The 17,402-nt window shown below is 37.5% G+C and overlaps 1 protein-coding gene across 3 annotated transcripts in view; it reads right to left on the bottom strand.

Moving 5' to 3' along the window:
- Positions 1-353: 353 nt before the first annotated feature.
- Positions 354-17,402, bottom strand: part of FBXO21 (F-box protein 21) — a 31,466-nt gene continuing 14,417 nt past the window's right edge. For 2 of the 3 annotated variants that reach the window (XM_067550135.1, XM_067550136.1), the window contains exons 7-12: positions 16,960-17,096; positions 15,695-15,871; positions 14,740-14,872; positions 10,590-10,780; positions 8,457-8,614; positions 354-5,779 (exon numbers count right to left, since the gene is read on the bottom strand). In XM_067550135.1, coding sequence (XP_067406236.1) covers positions 5,601-5,779; positions 8,457-8,614; positions 10,590-10,780; positions 14,740-14,872; positions 15,695-15,871; positions 16,960-17,096 — 975 coding nt within the window. In that variant the 3' untranslated portion in view covers positions 354-5,600. Of the gene's footprint in view, positions 5,780-8,456; positions 8,615-9,837; positions 10,453-10,589; positions 10,781-14,739; positions 14,873-15,694; positions 15,872-16,959; positions 17,097-17,402 lie in introns of those variants that run through there. The other variant, XM_067550137.1, reaches the window with a different exon arrangement.

Genomic DNA, 17,402 nt, shown 5'->3' with positions numbered 1-17,402 from the left:
AGCCATGGACACAATATGCTGGTATGTTTTTAGAGTCTAAGGCATATGCTTTGGAAGACCAACCTTAATGTTAAAATTGAACTCCTGTCCACATTGTTGAAAAAAACATTTTATATTCTAATCAGACATACCAGAGAATGTAGAAAGAGGCATATCAGATGGATTCTTCTATTTTTGAAAGCTTCGGGGGTATATATTACCTGTTGGCATTCTTTACTCTTAAATGAGTTCTTAACAACCCTCTGCTATCTGGTTTTAAAACCACACAAGCCTCTGTTTGAAATACAGCAGTTCTTCTGTTTTAGCATAAAAACAAATAGCCATATTTTTAATCAATTATTTATTTTATTGGGATTTTCCAAGTCATAAAGACCATAGCATGTGGGGGCCAAAGGTGTCCACCCACTGAATAAAAAAAAAAAAAATTTCAGGAGAAATACAAATCGGGAAAAAGCCAGAGCACCTACAGAGAGGAACACATGAGTCATTAGGTATCGAATACTCCCTCTCCATGATAAGAGAAATATGTAATACTCCATTTTTAGTGTGGTACAAGTGAAACGTTGGCAAGAATCAAGGCGAAAATTACATAGCAATTTGAGTACTAGCATCCAGAACAGGTGTCCACTGCCCTACCCCCTCAGATAAATCAATACAAAAGTAAACCAGAGAATTCAATACCAAGCATTTTATAGTTTCTCAAGAGGAAGCTAGAAAAAACCAAAAGCCCTTAAGAGTTAGGTCCAAGTGTCTTGGGAGAAAGGGAAAGAATAGGACTTTGTACAATAGACTTTATACTTACCCCGAAGTATAGCAGAAATAGATGAAAATAGATGATCAGTTCCAACTGTGCCTGGAGCTGAAAGCATCCATGACTTGAGTAATCACATTCTAAAGACAGTGAACCTGATAACTGGGCAGAATAGTACTTCCACGTGGATTACCCAATGTCTTGAAGATGACCCAATCAGATTTAATCACCCATCAGTTGAAGATTATAGTAAATCATGAACCTACTATACTTTGGTCCCCCACCCCTCATTATCTTCCCACATTCCTATCTCCTCCCATATTTTACTGTATTATCTTCCATTGCATTATCTTCCATTGCCAAAAGCCTTGTGAGATTTTTTAAACAATTAACGCTGTTATCCTCTTGAAATATGGATAGGAGCCTCCTAATATTCATGACACAGAGGGTGAAAAGGAAGAAGATAGTATTAGCTGCAGCAGGAAGTGCATTTAAAAAAAAAGTAGAGTGTATATATTTACCATGGGGAAGAGGAATTTGGTACTAGACTGGACAGGTATAGATATCTGTTTTACTTGGTGAAAAGAGATGGAGCAAAGATGGATGACACAAGAAAGGCTCTATCTTCTGATTTCTCTGGAAAATGTGCCATACTTCCAGAAGAAAGCTATGCACAGGGATGGCAATGAACCAGCTTAAGTATTATTTTTGTCTGTATATATTTTGTCTGAAGCCACTCAAAAAGAATGGCTCAAGAGAATCCAAATTTCCAGAATCAATGACTTCCTGAAACGAACAGTGCAGCCTAGAAAATATTCTACAAAAGGCACACCCCAATGGAGGTGGTTTGGGGCTGAAAGAGGCCTGCTGATGCATGCATCCAAGGTAAACTGGAGTTATCCTTGCACAAGATCAATAAAGTTGGATAGGCATTCCCTAGAAGTCAGATTAACCCCTTGTGCCTCTTCATGCCCAATAAATCTACAAAACCAAAAGAATGTTTAATACAATTTGTAAGGGCAAGTTCATAAAGCCCAATATTACTGTAGGGAAAACTGTTTGTATCTTTAACATGAACATAATGACTACAAATGACACATGGAACACTTCATAGGACAAGATAGGATTCACAGAGCTGTGTTTTATCTTTAAGGCTTTTCCCAAACTAGAAAGGTCAAAACGCAATTGTTCTAAAAGCAGATTTTTGTCAAGTATGAAATGATAACTCAAGAATTTGGCTTTGGATATAATTTACTCAGGATAAAATGATGTAAGTGAAGTGATTTGTTAAGTTATGCAAGCCTGACCCTATAGATATCTGTAATCCTGTCAATGATCTTTTCCCCGCGGCCCTGATCTTTCATTTTCCTGAAATATCATCTAACAACGATATGCAGTGGGTGAATTACAGTTCTACTCTGAGAAGTGACTGTGAAAATGGCACTTGATTTATCAGATCTGCTCCCTGTGTATATACACAATCAGATCAGACACTTTTAGTGATTAAAATAAGCTCACGCTATTTTTTATTCCAGTTAGCTGTGCAGAATCCATGAAGCTAAGAGTGAGCAACTCATTCTTGTGCAACAGCATTGTTCACTAAGTTCCAATCACTTTCATTTCTGCAACCCCATGGAAATCACATGGGTATCACGGAGGATGTAACTTCCCCTGCAGAATTTTTTTTTTTTTTTTTTTACTGGTGGTATCTAAGAAAAGAACCCAAACTTGACTCAGATCCCACACTGGGTGTGTAGGACTGGCAGTTAGAAAGTTAATCTTTTTACTTTTAAACTTAGTCCATATGAAAAGAAAACTGAATATATATAGAGTCACATGATGACCCTTTTACAGAATCATACAGTAGAGCAGAACCATAATCTAGGCTAAACTTTCCCATACAAATCCCTTCCAACAGCCACAGAAATCTTTCTGCTATTTTTAATTTATAGACATGCATAAGTGTTCTGGGGATCTTATGATTCACAAGTTACTCATTGTACATAAAATTCTGTAGACCATGTGTCCATTGTATGGACAAGATCAACTTAGTCTATATTATAGATACAAGATGGTATAGTGAAACAATTGTTTGAAAAACAGCTACACAAAACTCACTTTTAATACTTGTATCCAATATTACATTGCAATAGTTCCACCTCACAGACTGATACAATAAGTGTGACAAGAAACTATGGCAAAGATTTGTGAAAAAGATCAAGAACAGTTGCTATGATTTATTAGGGCCCAAATCCACTTTCTAAAAATAGATATATAAAGGCCCAGAGAAAGATTTACATAACAGACTGTAAGGACTACTTTAGAGCCCATTTAGCATCATAATAAATAGCATATATTTAAAATGTGTCTAAATATATATTCACAGTTTAATTTGAGGTTTAAATTTTAATGTTACACCTTTAAAAACAAAGGAAAATAAAATCACATTGAAACATGATGATGAAACAAACTCCTATGTGGTCAGAGCTCATACAGGAGCTTAAGTGCATGTGTACCATTGATATTCAACAGCAGAATAATAGATTGCATTTATACAGCACCTTTCATCTAAGGATTTCAAAGCACTTTCCAAACTTTAATTCTCAAAACATCCTTGGCAGGTATAACAGGTAAACATTAGACCACCTATTCTGCAGATAACAAAATGAGGTGAGGCAGAGAGAAGTGACTTGCCCAAGATCACATAGTGGGCAGGGGCTGAGCTGAGAACCTGGAAATCCTGACTCCTAGTCATCTGCCTCTTTCTACTATATGTTTAAAGGTCAGATGCACAACAGACTAGAAATTAAAACTGAAAGGGGTGTTCTCTAGTTTATTCTACAAGCAGAGTCCCTCCAAACATGGGAAATCTTTCAGGATATGCCCTAAAAATTACATTTTCAACCCCTCAGAGACAGAGATTTGTATTTTAGTTTGAAGTTTGCAGAGTTTGCACAGGGATTTAGCTACACTGCTCTCAAATCAGTGACAATTTTGTAGCTAACCCCACTTCAATTCAGCTGGGATTATCAGAAAATTTGCTGTAGTGTAATTTTGTTCTTCTCTCCATTTTATTAGCACTAACAGGTTTTTTTTCCCTATTGCCTCTCTAAAATACTGAGGAACCTGCAGATCACCACAATTTCACTGTGAAAAGCATAAGGTGCTTGTTAAATATTTAGACAACATTGCGTACAAATCAATGACTATCTTAAAAAGAATGGTGCATGTTAGCGTACAGAGAAACTTAGAATAAGGGTGTCATCTTTCTCAATAAGGCAAGATAATGGTCTTTTCTCTGTAACTATGTAACCACAGGGTAATTAGACAGGATGACTGCAGCTTGCCTAGAGTTATTAATTTAGAAACTAAATTACTGTGTATATTCCATATCTTTGTAAATACTTTGCAGCTTCACATCCAATTCTTAAGTAAGCCTAAATGAAAATAATTATGTACTATTTTTTTAGGTTTGCAGACTCTACCAAGGTAGCCTCATTACAATTCAAGTATCCCGGGTTTCTGAAGCACTTCTCTTGCAGAAGTCAAAATTTTGACAAATAGTTAATCTTGTCTTCCCCGTCAAGGGGCATTTTTCTTTTGATCAAAAGAAAGAAGGCATCAAGATATAGGAAATAAGATCTCCATGTATTGTTTGCCAGATACTTGTGTCTACTGGTTTTCATGGCACAATCACAATCTTACAGTATAGATATAGATATAGTATAGATAGTATAGATATAGATATAGTATAGATAGTATAGACAGCTCATTAAATAAAGCCTTCGGCAGTTTGCCATCACAAGATGGTTGTTCTACTAGTAAACTAGAAGTTTTAACAGTTTCAACCAGATAAGAGGAGACAGGTTGCAGTGGGGAAGGTCTAGGTTGGATATTAGGAAAATGTTTTTCACTAGGAGGGTGGTGAAGCCCTGGAATGGGTTACCTATGGAGGTGGTGGAATCTCCATCTTTAGAGGTTTTTAAGCTGAGGCTTGACAAAGCTCTGGCTAGGATGATTTTAGCGGAGGTTAATCCTGCTTTGAGCAGGGGGTTGGACTAGATGACCTCCTGAGGTCCCTTCCAACTCTATGATTCTATGTAGAAAGATACATATGTCGCCATATAAAAAATTCAACATCATGAAGGGGACATCATAAGCCAGGATCTCATTTTCTAAAATGATTCAACTGTGGTGTTTTTAACAGCTGGAAGCGTGAAGTGTATCAGGTCCATTCAAGTTACTGCTGAACTCACCAGCATATGGGGCCTCATGATTTTGTTCAAGGTCATTTCAGTGCCATTGCCAAGGCTGACAAGTGATTTCAACATTTGAATGCTAGCAACACTAATCCTTTTCAGGTTAGGGGAAAGATCAGGAGAGAAAAAACAAACAATTGTGGAACTTTAGAGAGACTGTAAAACTATGACATACACAGAATATATATTTAAAAAATACTGTAAGTATTATCCACCTCCTTATCCGTAACATGAGATTATTCCAGACTCCAGCTAGAGCTGTAACATGCTCACATCCGAAATATGAAAAATAGATCATAAACACACCAGTGGTAAATGCAAGACCTCAAGGGGACAATATATTTCATACTGTGATTGTCACTTCAAGATGATTATTGTCTTGTCTTGAATATCAATGCCATCCCAAATTAATTGACTAATGTGGGCAGATGGTAACTGTGGGGATATATGTTATATCACAGGTTACAAAGCGAAATGCAGTCCCTATGGTATAAAGCCAGAAGTTCATTGTGAAAATTGGCTTCCATAATTCTGTCCTCAAATAGGATATAGCAGTATCTGTGATAAACTTTCTTTTGTCCTTGCGAGACTCATTCCTTGACTGTCTTGTAGATCTTTTGGACTGTTGCACACATAAATTCCAAATCCTCAGGATACCTAATCTCCAACTCCGCGTTTGCCAGGTAGTGAGTGCCTGTAAACTCTGAAAAATAGCGGCCAATATCAGGGTGAGGGATTTCATGAGGCTCCAAATTATATTCGAGGTTCTCTGTAGGAAGAAGAAAAAGCAGTTATCACCACACTGATGCCCTGCAAAGAAGAAATTATTTGTCTTTGCCTCCATCTAATCGGTCTTCTGTTTCAGGGTTTCACCTGCTCTGTTTTCTGAGCAGTGCGGATATATTTTTGATACTACTGCCAAACTACTGTGACTGAGAACAGTACTGTCTGGAATTACAACAGAGTATAAAAATGCTGACTGGCTGTTGCTCTGAAGTTATTAATGGGTATCAGTTCTCTGTGCAGAAGAGAAGGGAATGGTTCAGCCAACTAGGTTCATACTGAAGAGAGAACAAGGACATCTGGGAGTTAGGTCCCAATCCTATAGGCACTTTATCCATGCAGAAGCTAAAGAACTGGGCTCCAACTTCCACAGTCAGGAAGCCAATTGCCAGAAGAGGTCCTTACAAACTGCCAAATTATCTGAAGGGCAAAGGAGAAATCAGTTGTATCAAACAGGCATGAAGGGAAACCATGACTTCCACCTTGAAGACTCCTGAGTATCAGTAGGGATTTAAGCTATGTGTAGCACACAGAGATTAACATTTAAAATCAAAATTTTCTAGAATAGCAGTCCTATAAGAAGTGAATGTTTATTCCTTACCATCCCAGTATTTTCATGTCCTTTCCTATTTTAAAAAAATGACCATTTAATCATTGCACACAGATTAAAGATAAGATATAATGGTGCTACAGTAAGAAGATGAACCAAATGACTACTACTCTCATTTATTCTGTCAGAGGAAAAGCTCTCATTATTTGTATAAAGCAGCATTGCTGTGCAGTGGCCAATTAGTGACTCACAGGTGTATGATCCCTTTGGAGGTCTTGAATGATGTAACAGATACTTGGCAATAACTGGAATATGGGTGGTTACAAACTGTGCGTAGCATTGTTTGGCTTATCTGTAGTGCATGGGTGGGATGCAGAAACCACCACTTAGTAATAATACATTGATCCCTAGATCTGAAACTAGCAACAGTTAAACTGATAGTTCAAAAGCAATATGGCAAAAACCACTTAAAACTATAGAGAACATGTTTAGCAGTTAGTAGTTTTGACCCAAATCATATGAATTGCAACTGTTAAAACCAAACACATTTGTTTGAAATTCTCCTCCTCAAAATCCCGCACTCCCTCTCCAATGTACAAAATTGAAATTTACGCAACAAGAAAGAAATGACTTGCACACAATTTGGAAGGGGCAGTAAGTGTGGCTGGTCAAGGGAGATAGGTGATGAGAAGAAAGGACAAAACAACTGTAGCATACAAGATTGTGCTCTAGAATCAAAAACCCTGGAACTCACTGAAGACGACAGTACCAGCCCACAGCTTGTAAAGAAGAATTTGGCTTCTGCGCCAAGTCACTATTAGAATTACTAATTTTGCTTACCAAAAAAAAAAAAAAGAAAAAAGTGAAACAGATGAGAATATAACACTTATAGTAAGATACCGGGGCAGATATTTTATTCTTATCAGTTTTCTATTAGGCACAAACCCTAATAGTAGTGTGTGCCGAGAGAAAAAAACATTGGTTCTGATAAAATGCAGAAACTTCCCACGTCTGCATCACAAACACACATGCACTGGGGCAGAGGCACAGATTCAAGAATCCCAAGTAATACTTATTTTTGGACCACCAAGTGCAAAGTAAAATATTTGGGGAAATGTAGAACTACAAATCTCCCTGTATTTTACAACTACAAGTATAACTGACCTTTACGGTTTTTTTAAACTTACTCTCACATACTGTATTGCAAACTATGTTAGACAGCACCCTCTAGTGAAAGCTGAACCATATTTAGTCAAAATAAATTTCCAGAAAATGATTCAGAAACATTTAATCAATCTTCGCAACACCCCTGTAATGTAGGTATTAACCTCATTTTATAGAGTGAGAGGAAGACAAGTGAAGTAACTTTCCCAAGAGCAAAAGGCGAAATTAGCGTCACAGGAAGTATTAGAACACAGCGGTTCCTAGCACCCAATAGTCCTGTGTTCTGACCACAAGATTTTCTTTCTTATATAGTACAGGGCATCAAAAAATGGCCAGAAAAATTTCTATGAAAGGCATCATGATGATGAAATGAATCCTTCCATTATACAATTAATTTACTATTTATTTTTGTCCAAATCTCCTTATGCCACAAAAGCCAAGAAATTCATCCTTAACATATTCCGCCTCGATAACGAAGCTCACGTGCTATGTGATCAGACTGTTCTGCAGCCTATTACAGAATTCCAAAAACTACCACCACCAAATATTTTCCAGATGTAAGTGAAAGTTGGATCTACTGTCCCAAACATAGCAATCAAAGTTTACATGATAAGCAAAATTTGCTGAAAACTATTAAACGTATTTCAAAATAAAATTGGAGGGTGAGGAATTAAACTGAAGTTAACTTTTGAGTTTATTTGTGGTAGCACTGATCTCACTGAGAAGCGAAGGGGTGTTCAGAAGCAAGGTAGGTCAATTAAAGATCTTGCTTCTCAGAGTAAATATTAATTTGTTTAAACATTAAGCACAAGTGATTTAATATCCATATAACTTTAGTACAAATATTAATATCGTTCAAATAATACGCATTACAGATCTGATATACCGAAGACATACGTATAAATGAAATGCACACGTATCAAATCCACAAGCTGATCTATTTGCTCACCTTGAGCAGCATATCTGCAGGATCCATCCTCCACCAGTACATTGTAGAAAGGCTGATGGGGGCCATGAGGCAGGCTACGGACATTCATATTTCTAATCCATTCTTGTCCCATCATGCAGGTGGGATCCCAGCCATAGATCACACAGCTAAAGCCATATCTAATTAAAAGTATAAAATCCAAAAACTTTGAAAGGTGCACAGCTAAATACTCTTCTTGAGAGGGTGGGATAGCGGCTGAAGGATATAGGAGCTGCATGCTGGCCCTCATGAACTCCTTGGAGAGATTCGATATAAAGAACACCATTGATGGAAATAGGTTAAGAAATTCAGTGTTCCACTTTGAAACTGAAGACAAAGCCAACTGAGTCATTTTGAAAACAAAAAATTAATGTTGTTCACACGGAGCCAATTCTAATGTAATCCACCTGAGGATGTGACTGCAAGTAGAAAACTTGTTCAAAGAGATCATTTTATAATATTCCCTGGCATATGGAAAGGAATTGGAACAGTCATCTTGTACTTTAACTCTGTGGTCAAAGAAAATATCTGGAGTAAAGCAGCAAACTCATGTTTAATTGACCACACACAGCTATTCTCTCCCCATCTCCACTGATAAGCCAATAATCATCATCACCACTGTTTCTGCCTCACACCATTCCTATGTAAATCACTTCAGAGACGTTGACACCTTCGTTCCCTTACTCAAAGAGTGACAAGTCCCAGCCTCTCCTTCACCATAGTATTTGAATACCCAGAACAGGACAGCATGCATTAGCTCACAGCTCATACACCATAAACCTTAGTCTGCAGCAAATGGTCATAGGGGACCATAACACACAACTTATAAGCCCAAGGAAAAATTCCAATAAATTTTTTTTTTTATGTAGAATTAGGGTACAAGAATTTCTAAAGGATGAAGGACAAGATTGTAAGAGCCTTAGGCATGTAGCTCATGCACACTGCCCCCAATCCCATCTTCTTTGGTAACAAACACCTGCTGTCACATAAGTACATAGATTCATATATTCCAAGGCCAGAAGGAACCACTGGGATCATCTTGTCTGACCTCCTGTATGATACACAGGCCAGAGAACTTCCCCACAATAATTCCAAGGGCAGATCTTTTAGAAAAACATCCTGTCTTGATGTAAAAATTGTCAGTGATGGAAAATCACCACGACCCATGGTACATTCATAGAACAGAGCTTATAAAGTTTCCTTCAAACAAACTAAATCCTCGAATGATTGAAATATAAATCATAAGTTAAATACTAATAGATAAGAATCAGTATGTGGCACAGTTTAAAGTGAACTTGAAAACTACAGTGAAATTACAGAAAAATTAAGAATTGTGACCTGCAGCTTACATTTATCACCCAGTTTAGAAATCAGTGTATTGGGAGGGACAATTATTGTCCATTCCTGCCATGTGACCATGGGCTTCTGGGCAAAGAATTTTCAGAAACAAAGGTTGTTGTATATTTATAGCATTATACATGATTCTGCGGTATCCTTAGAGAAGTCAAAATTACTGCCTCTGCCCTTAAATCTGCTCCTGATACACTTACCAGAAGCAGGGGCCAGAAGGACAGCTGAAGCAACATCATCAGAAGGTTGCACCAGAAAGTAAAAGTAGAAAAATGAAACTTCCAGTGAAGGGGGGAAAGAGAAGGGAAGATATGATGGGAGAGAAAGACTGCACAAAGGTGTTGCTGTTCCTTCCCACTGCCCCTCCAAAGAGGACAGAAGAGCAAAAACAGAGAAAGCAATGAAATATACTCATTGCTATTGGTACCGTTCCAAGAGCTTAGCCATAGAATCCCTACCAATATGTGGCTCATCTTCATGGTCTTACTAAGCAAAGAAGGCACAACACACCTGTGGTCTGTCAAAGGACAGGGAAGTATACAGAAGTCAGGCTTCATATATCTAAAAGGATACACATAATTACACACAGGGGCAGCATGTTCCTTCTCAGACACTTCTCGAATCATTCCTTAGCATGTAAATAAAATGATAACTCAATCGCAGTAAGAAGGAAGTAGCTGAATACATCATTCCATATACAATCAAGAGCACACAGCATTACAATGGCAGCTCTTAGACACTGAAAAATTCAAGTGGATTGATTACCTCTTGTGTTTCATGATCAGCCCAATAGAAAAGCAGATATCTTTGTGTTTCTCATCAGACCGGTGCTTCACCTCAGGTTCCACTTCCTCCTTACGGCGTTCAATATGTTCTAGGGTATGCTGAACTAAATACCCTACTGCTCCATGCTGGGATGGATCCAACACTTGAACATGCTGCAGGATGTCCAGAACCTTCAGCAGTGAGAGAAAGACAACTACATTTTTTAAACATTTATCTCCATTCAATCTATATTTTATATACAGATTATATACATATACATATATTAATCTGACTGCTGTGAGGTACCACTGAAACAGCACCTTAAAGAAATTTTGATTGCATTACAAATTGAGGCTGCTGGTCTTCTTTTCCAGATCAAATCCCATACCACTGGGCTATCTATTTTTTTATCTGTATCCTCTTCACAACAGGTCCTATATGGACTTTTTGTTAGGAAAGCAGTCTTCAAAGATTAATATAAATTAGTTATAATTTTTGTGTTACCTAATTGACCAGATGCCATTATTTCTAGTCAAATTAGCTTTCTATATAAAACAGCTAAATTAAGAAATAATACCTAATTTGAAATACCAGGGAAGAATGAGCCAATTAAAGTTACAGATAAAAATTAAATAAGATAGAGAGGTTTCTTTACTGAATAGCCGGCCAACTGTTTGTGTTTCATGGCACACTCAGTCTTTAAAGCTCTATGGTGTATGATCTGGGTTAAGATCTGGATTGTTTATAATGGGTGTCACTGGTGAGGGAAAAGAACTTCTTTCTAGTTCTATCCCAAACCCACAGAGTAACCTTCGTTAAGGATAAATATAAATTTCTGGAGGACATGATTTTTTTATCAATCAATGGTAGCCTAGTGATGTTCACATTGCCACCATTTTCTTGTTCAATAAAAACCCAGTGTTTGGCTGGGTTAGGATGCCCTCAATCCACTACTACTTTGAGCTGGCTGGCTTGTTAGTACCACAGATTTGGAACAGCTAGTCCGACCTGTTTTAAGGTCTGTACAAAGTACTGTACCTGCACTCACTCAGTCTTTTCTTATTCCATATAAATTCTAACAATCTCCTCTGTATTTCTATAAGGGTTTTATCTGGGATGATTACAGAAAGATTTTGAGACAAGGATATCCTTGGCAAAACATTCATTTTGATTAAGGCTATTCTTCCCAATCAAGAAATTGCATACTTCTCCCAGCACTCCAGCTTCCCCCCCTTCCCTCCCCCTTCATTTCTTGAAGTTCCAGCTTGACATTTAAATCTGAATTTTTCTAGTGTTTGAGATTTGAATTCCCAGATATCTTATAGGATGTTTTGCCCATTTGTACTCAAATGTTTTCTGGATGGAATGACTTCTCAAAGTCTAGCAAATCTGTTGCTAGTATTTCAGATTTGGCATAAAACTTACTTTAAATACAGAAGCTCTCTCAAACTCTCAGATTTCTTTAGACCTGAATTTTAAGGACATATTTGGTTTAGATAAAAATATTACATCACCTGCATATAAAGCTATTTTCTTATATGTTCCTGCAAGTTTTAGTCCTGTGATAGATTCATTGCTCTTTATCCACTGTGCAAAAGGCTCTATGGCCAATGCAAAAAGTAAAGGAGACAATGAACATCCCTACATAGCCCTGAGTAATTCAAGCAGGGAGGTTTAATACCAGTACCTCACACAGCTGCTTTTGGGCTGATGTAAAGAGCAGTTATCCATTTAAGAAACAAGGGGCCAATGTCCATATGGGATAGGCTTTAGAAAAGTGTGTAACTTTACGTTTCATCAAAAGCTTTATCTGCATCAAGTGATACCAAAATAAGTGGATCTTTTCTTCATCTGACATTATGGATGGATTATAAGAGCTCTCTAAATGCTGTTGGACATTTGTCTATTCTTAATTAATCCAGTTTGGTGATATAAGTCATTTGCAAAAGGTATGTGTTTATGTAATAGTAGAACATGCATTTAAGATTTTACATTTATTTCTACAAGTGTGATGTACTCCCCATTGTTGTTTTATTTTTGTCTATGCTTTAATGTACATTTTGCTAAAAGGGAACCCTTAAAAATAAAAATGCCACCTCACAGAGACTAGTTAAAAGTATATTCTTGGCTGGAGAAAGATGCTGGGCTGTCTGTCAGCTGTTCACATGTGCCAGTAACTGATCCCTATTGCTAGAAACTGAAGACAAAGTCCAAAAGTATGGAATTAACACATGCACAGATGGATGCAGTGTAGGAGTCCTTAGTGGTCACTGAGAAGATTGAGGATTTTCAAGGTGTATGACAATTTGGAGCAGTAAAATTAGTGATAGGGAGAATATAAATCATCTGTATTTAAAGTCCACAAATTGCAGAATAGTAAAGTGGAAATGGAAAATATATCAACAATTACCATTCAAAACCACTGGTGTGAGAGAAAGTACATTGATGATTTGTGGAATTTGTCACAGGTAGCTCTCTGAATCATAATGCTTAGCTGTCCCATGTTATAGTACATCTGTCATTTCTACTTGAAGATTCCCAGAGGAGAATCTTCATTACTTTGTACCATTTTATTTGTGGGTGAATCTCTTAAATCCAGTATTCAATCCTGACAACAGCAAGCTTGGTGAACAATTTATTATACAAAAGGTAGTCATTTACACCAGTTATACCACCAAAACTTACTGAAGCATGCCTGCCAAAGAGGAATTTAGGTATACAGGCCTTAAGTCAGTGGTTTTGTAGTCAGATCACTTATTTTTATAAATGGAAAGAGTATTTTTAGATACTCCAAAATTGGTAACGGACAGATGGTCGCTTTGAAGTCCATGGAAACTAAGACGAGCTTTGGGGGGGAAGACATTGCTCAGAAGTTGTTGAAAGAATGGCAAGAGGAATGAAGTGAATATTCCTGATACTTTGGGCTCCTTTTTGTACATTCTTCAGAATCTGAACATGCAGCTATGGAGTTTGCTTTTTAAAGGATATTGCAGGTAAAGGCATGCGATACAGTTTTGTGGATCTTGTTTTGTTGTATTCTCGACTCCAGGAGGTGAACAAGAGAAAACCACAGTACACATATAATTATCCTCTTAACTTAGCCACTAACTTTAATCATATCACTTTACCAATGACTATGTTGACATGACTGTGCTGTGCAAAAGCAATTGACAATTTCTGTGGAATATGCAGCCATGTATTATCCATAATCAACCAGGATTGGGACCCAATTGTTCTAGGCACTGCACCGACATACAGGAAGCAACAGTTCCTGCCCCAAAGAACTAACAATATGAGACTTGAGCAATACCCGGGAGCACGGGTAAAGCTCCAATGGTGAGTCTCTGCTGAGTAGAAATTTACATTGATTTTGATTTAAGAGGTATCCCCCTTCTTTAATATGAACTGAATTTTGTAAATTACATGCAGTCTCACTGTAGCAACATGCTCAATGTAATTAAATGGTTTCCCTAATTGTGTGCTTTAGTCTCATCTTGATGGAAGGCTTGAGTGACCCAGGCAATTTATATGTCCAGGTCCTCTCTCTGTCAAATTGTTCGGTATCCTACCCTGCTTGGCATGACTGAAGCATCAGCACCAAGATCCTCATGCTCAGGATTCCTTTTGAAGTTTTTTTATTATGAAACTCAGTGGGAATGGGTCTAAAGCACCAAGACACCATTTTAGTTTAGTTTGTAACAGGTAATTCTAAAGATTTACTTTATTAGGGAATATTTTTACTTACTCCAGTAAGAGCTCTTACACCCATGACCTATGTATAAGCCAGGTAAAACACTACGGCTGTTTAAGTATACCCATAAACGTACAATCTCAGTTTAGAGGTAAATTAATAGATACATCAAGAGTATTTGGAAGCCCAAGTTAGAATGAAAAAATGGCTACTGACAGGAAATCCTAACTTTTGACTCAGGTCAGAGGCTATCCACATGTATACAGTGGGGAATACAAAAAGGAAAATTTCTTTTATATACGGGAAATATTGATTTTTGAAGTGTGATAATTCTTTACATTGTTTGTAAAACAGAAACAGCTCTTGGCTGACAACATAAGCTACTGTAGCTCAGAATCAATAGTCTACTGTTTTTATAGCTTAGCCCATCATAAAACATATGATCAAATGCTAGAGTACCTTTTCTGGCCAGATTCCCAGGTGGAAGTATAACCTAGCCTGGTGTATTAGATGCTGCACATTGTCTGGAAACATGGTTAGGTAGAGATCCAAGGAGTCTCTCAAGAGCTGGTAGGACGGATCAGTGCTTTCCCTACCAGCAAAGAAGAAATTCAATTTTAAGGTTAAATCTACACTTCCTTTCCCTATTACTTCAGCATCTCGGAGACACTGATCAATAAAGACACTACACAGTACTGGTATATTCATCCAATTGGAACAGCTCCAAGAGTTTACTGTTGCTAACAGCATCCACTACCCTGCTAGTAGAGGAATGCACTAAAGTTGCCCTTCCAAACTTACTCTTTCCTCTTGGAAAGAAATCTCATGGTTCTAGTATCTCCTTTCAGAGAATTCGCTCTCCAAGTTGCAAGCTTACTTTCTCTCAAATTTTGCTATGGTTCTCCTCGCTTAGTCATGCTCGGAGCAATTATTTTAAGTTTGTGCTTTTTGGTCTTCTACAACTAACAGTGAAAACCACTTAAATTATATGAAGGAAGGTGTTCATAAACAGAAACAGAATTACAAGTCCAATGATGACAGCCTCAGAGTAACTACACAAAGTTGATCATGTGGGATAAATCCACCAGATAATAAGGGAAGATCCTTTTTCTCAACAGGGTAGAGAAAACTAACATGCCCCAAGGAAAAACAGTCCTTTGATTTGCTTGTATGAACTCTGTTTTACTAAGTACTTTTTCTGATATTAGAATATTCCTGCAGAGTGAGTAAGAGTCAGTAAATAATGAGAAGTGATGGGTAGAACTGCCAAGTGAATAATTGGCACAGCTTATACCCCACAAAGCCACTCATGACTACCATAAAGAAGCATATTACTGTACATCAAAGCAGCATTTTTCAGGTCCTCATTTATTATAAGGCTTTAAATTATGCATGAGGCTTAAGTAAACCTTACCGCTTTCCAAGGTTTAAGAGGTTTCCCACCATACGCTGCAACACCTCCTTTGAAGTAACCATTCCATAGAACTCCTCTGTCACATGATGGCCAATGAGGTACTCACATTCTTTCACAGTTAGCTGCTTTCCCTTTCCAAAGGCATCTATGTAAATGTAGTCAAAGATATCTGTGCTTCTAATGAAACATGAAGAAAATAAAACAACCTATAGGTGTCTCATTTAAATGGGATTATGTATTTGTCCTCTTCAGATGCCCCTCACTCTTGTGTTTAAGTTTGAGATGAATACTGTCAGTACCTCTGCTCCTTTAGTTACAAGGTTTAGTTAGTTTCCTCTTATTTACCCTTCTTAAAAACCACAAGGAAAAAGACTACAAAAATCAAATTTTTTATTAGTTGTGCTACTTCTCCCCACAGAGGCTTGCAAACTATTTTCGAGTTTGCTTTACCTGATGCTATGATATATTAGAAGGCCACGTTTGGCTAACGAGAGATTGTTTCACAACGTAGCCCATGGCAATGTATTGTGTCTGGATGGGAGTCAAATACACAGGAGGGGTATGTGTAATCAAGTTAATTGTATTGAATGACATCACTAAGATTACCCCTGAAACGTATACTTCTGGGAGTATCATTCACTGCCAATAGCAATCATGAGGTCATTCGAGGAGTCACCAACACAGATTCAGAAAGCAGAGGGGTACATGACACAGTAGCATCAGCCTCTATCAGTTCTGCTGCACAAAGGATTAAATGAAACTCCTTTAAAAAAAAAAACAATAAAACCATGAAAAGCAGAAGTGCTACCCTAACTACTGTTATATTTACTCAGGAAAAACTGCTGCTATTCATGAACAGATGAACAATCCTGTTGCAGTTTATGAGGTCATCAGAACCCTTGGAGTGAATTCACAGCCATGTATTCACTTGTTGCCTGATGTACAGATTTAGCAATTAAATTACATAGATCTATATTGGACAAGATACTCCTGCATTTATGAGTTCCCTCAGAAAATACTTTCTGTTTCAGCATTAAAGTAACTTTTCTATTTGTAGCAGAAAAAACTATACAATGCTTTCATCATGTGAAAAATAGTTAACTAGGAACTTTTAGCTGACCTATTTTTACATAATTGTCCATCAGAGATGGTTGCTTTACTTGACCTTACTGCCAACAGAGGTTCAGGCTGGGAAAACTGCCTCCTAGGGATAAATGGTTTATTGGTCTTTCCAAAAGCCAAATGGAATTTAACAGAAATCTTACCCTTCTGTCCCTTGACACCATCTCAGCAGGAAGTGACTAGGAAAGTTGACTGGCTCAAGTCTGACTCCCAACTGCCTGGCAATTGTTAAATAGAGCACAGACAAGCTGATAGGGATTCCTGTTCTACGGATTAAAACCTGAAAAAAGAGACTAAGTCAAAGGAAGGCTTACAAATCATAGGTCACAATGCAAGATGTTAAAAAATTCAGTTTACATAGTACCATAGGTCTCAGGTGAGATGTAATTTTATTCAAAATGCCTCAAAATCCACTGACTCAGCAACACATGCACATAGAGATAACATACTGTACAGCTTACAGAAACTCACCCCTTTGTGACATACATGTGTACAGGTTTATTTTACTTACTCATCCATGCAAAAATGACAAAAGTATAAATAGAATTCGCTCTCAAACTTGTACTAGTCTGCTTCAATAAATACA

Source organism: Emydura macquarii, unplaced genomic scaffold, assembly GCF_026122565.2.
Source record: "Emydura macquarii macquarii isolate MOO-44397 ecotype Brisbane River unplaced genomic scaffold, CSIRO-AGI_Emac_v2 contig_1254, whole genome shotgun sequence".
In the NCBI taxonomy this organism is placed as follows: domain Eukaryota; kingdom Metazoa; phylum Chordata; order Testudines; family Chelidae; genus Emydura; species Emydura macquarii.
This window is presented reverse-complemented; position numbering and strand designations above follow the sequence as displayed.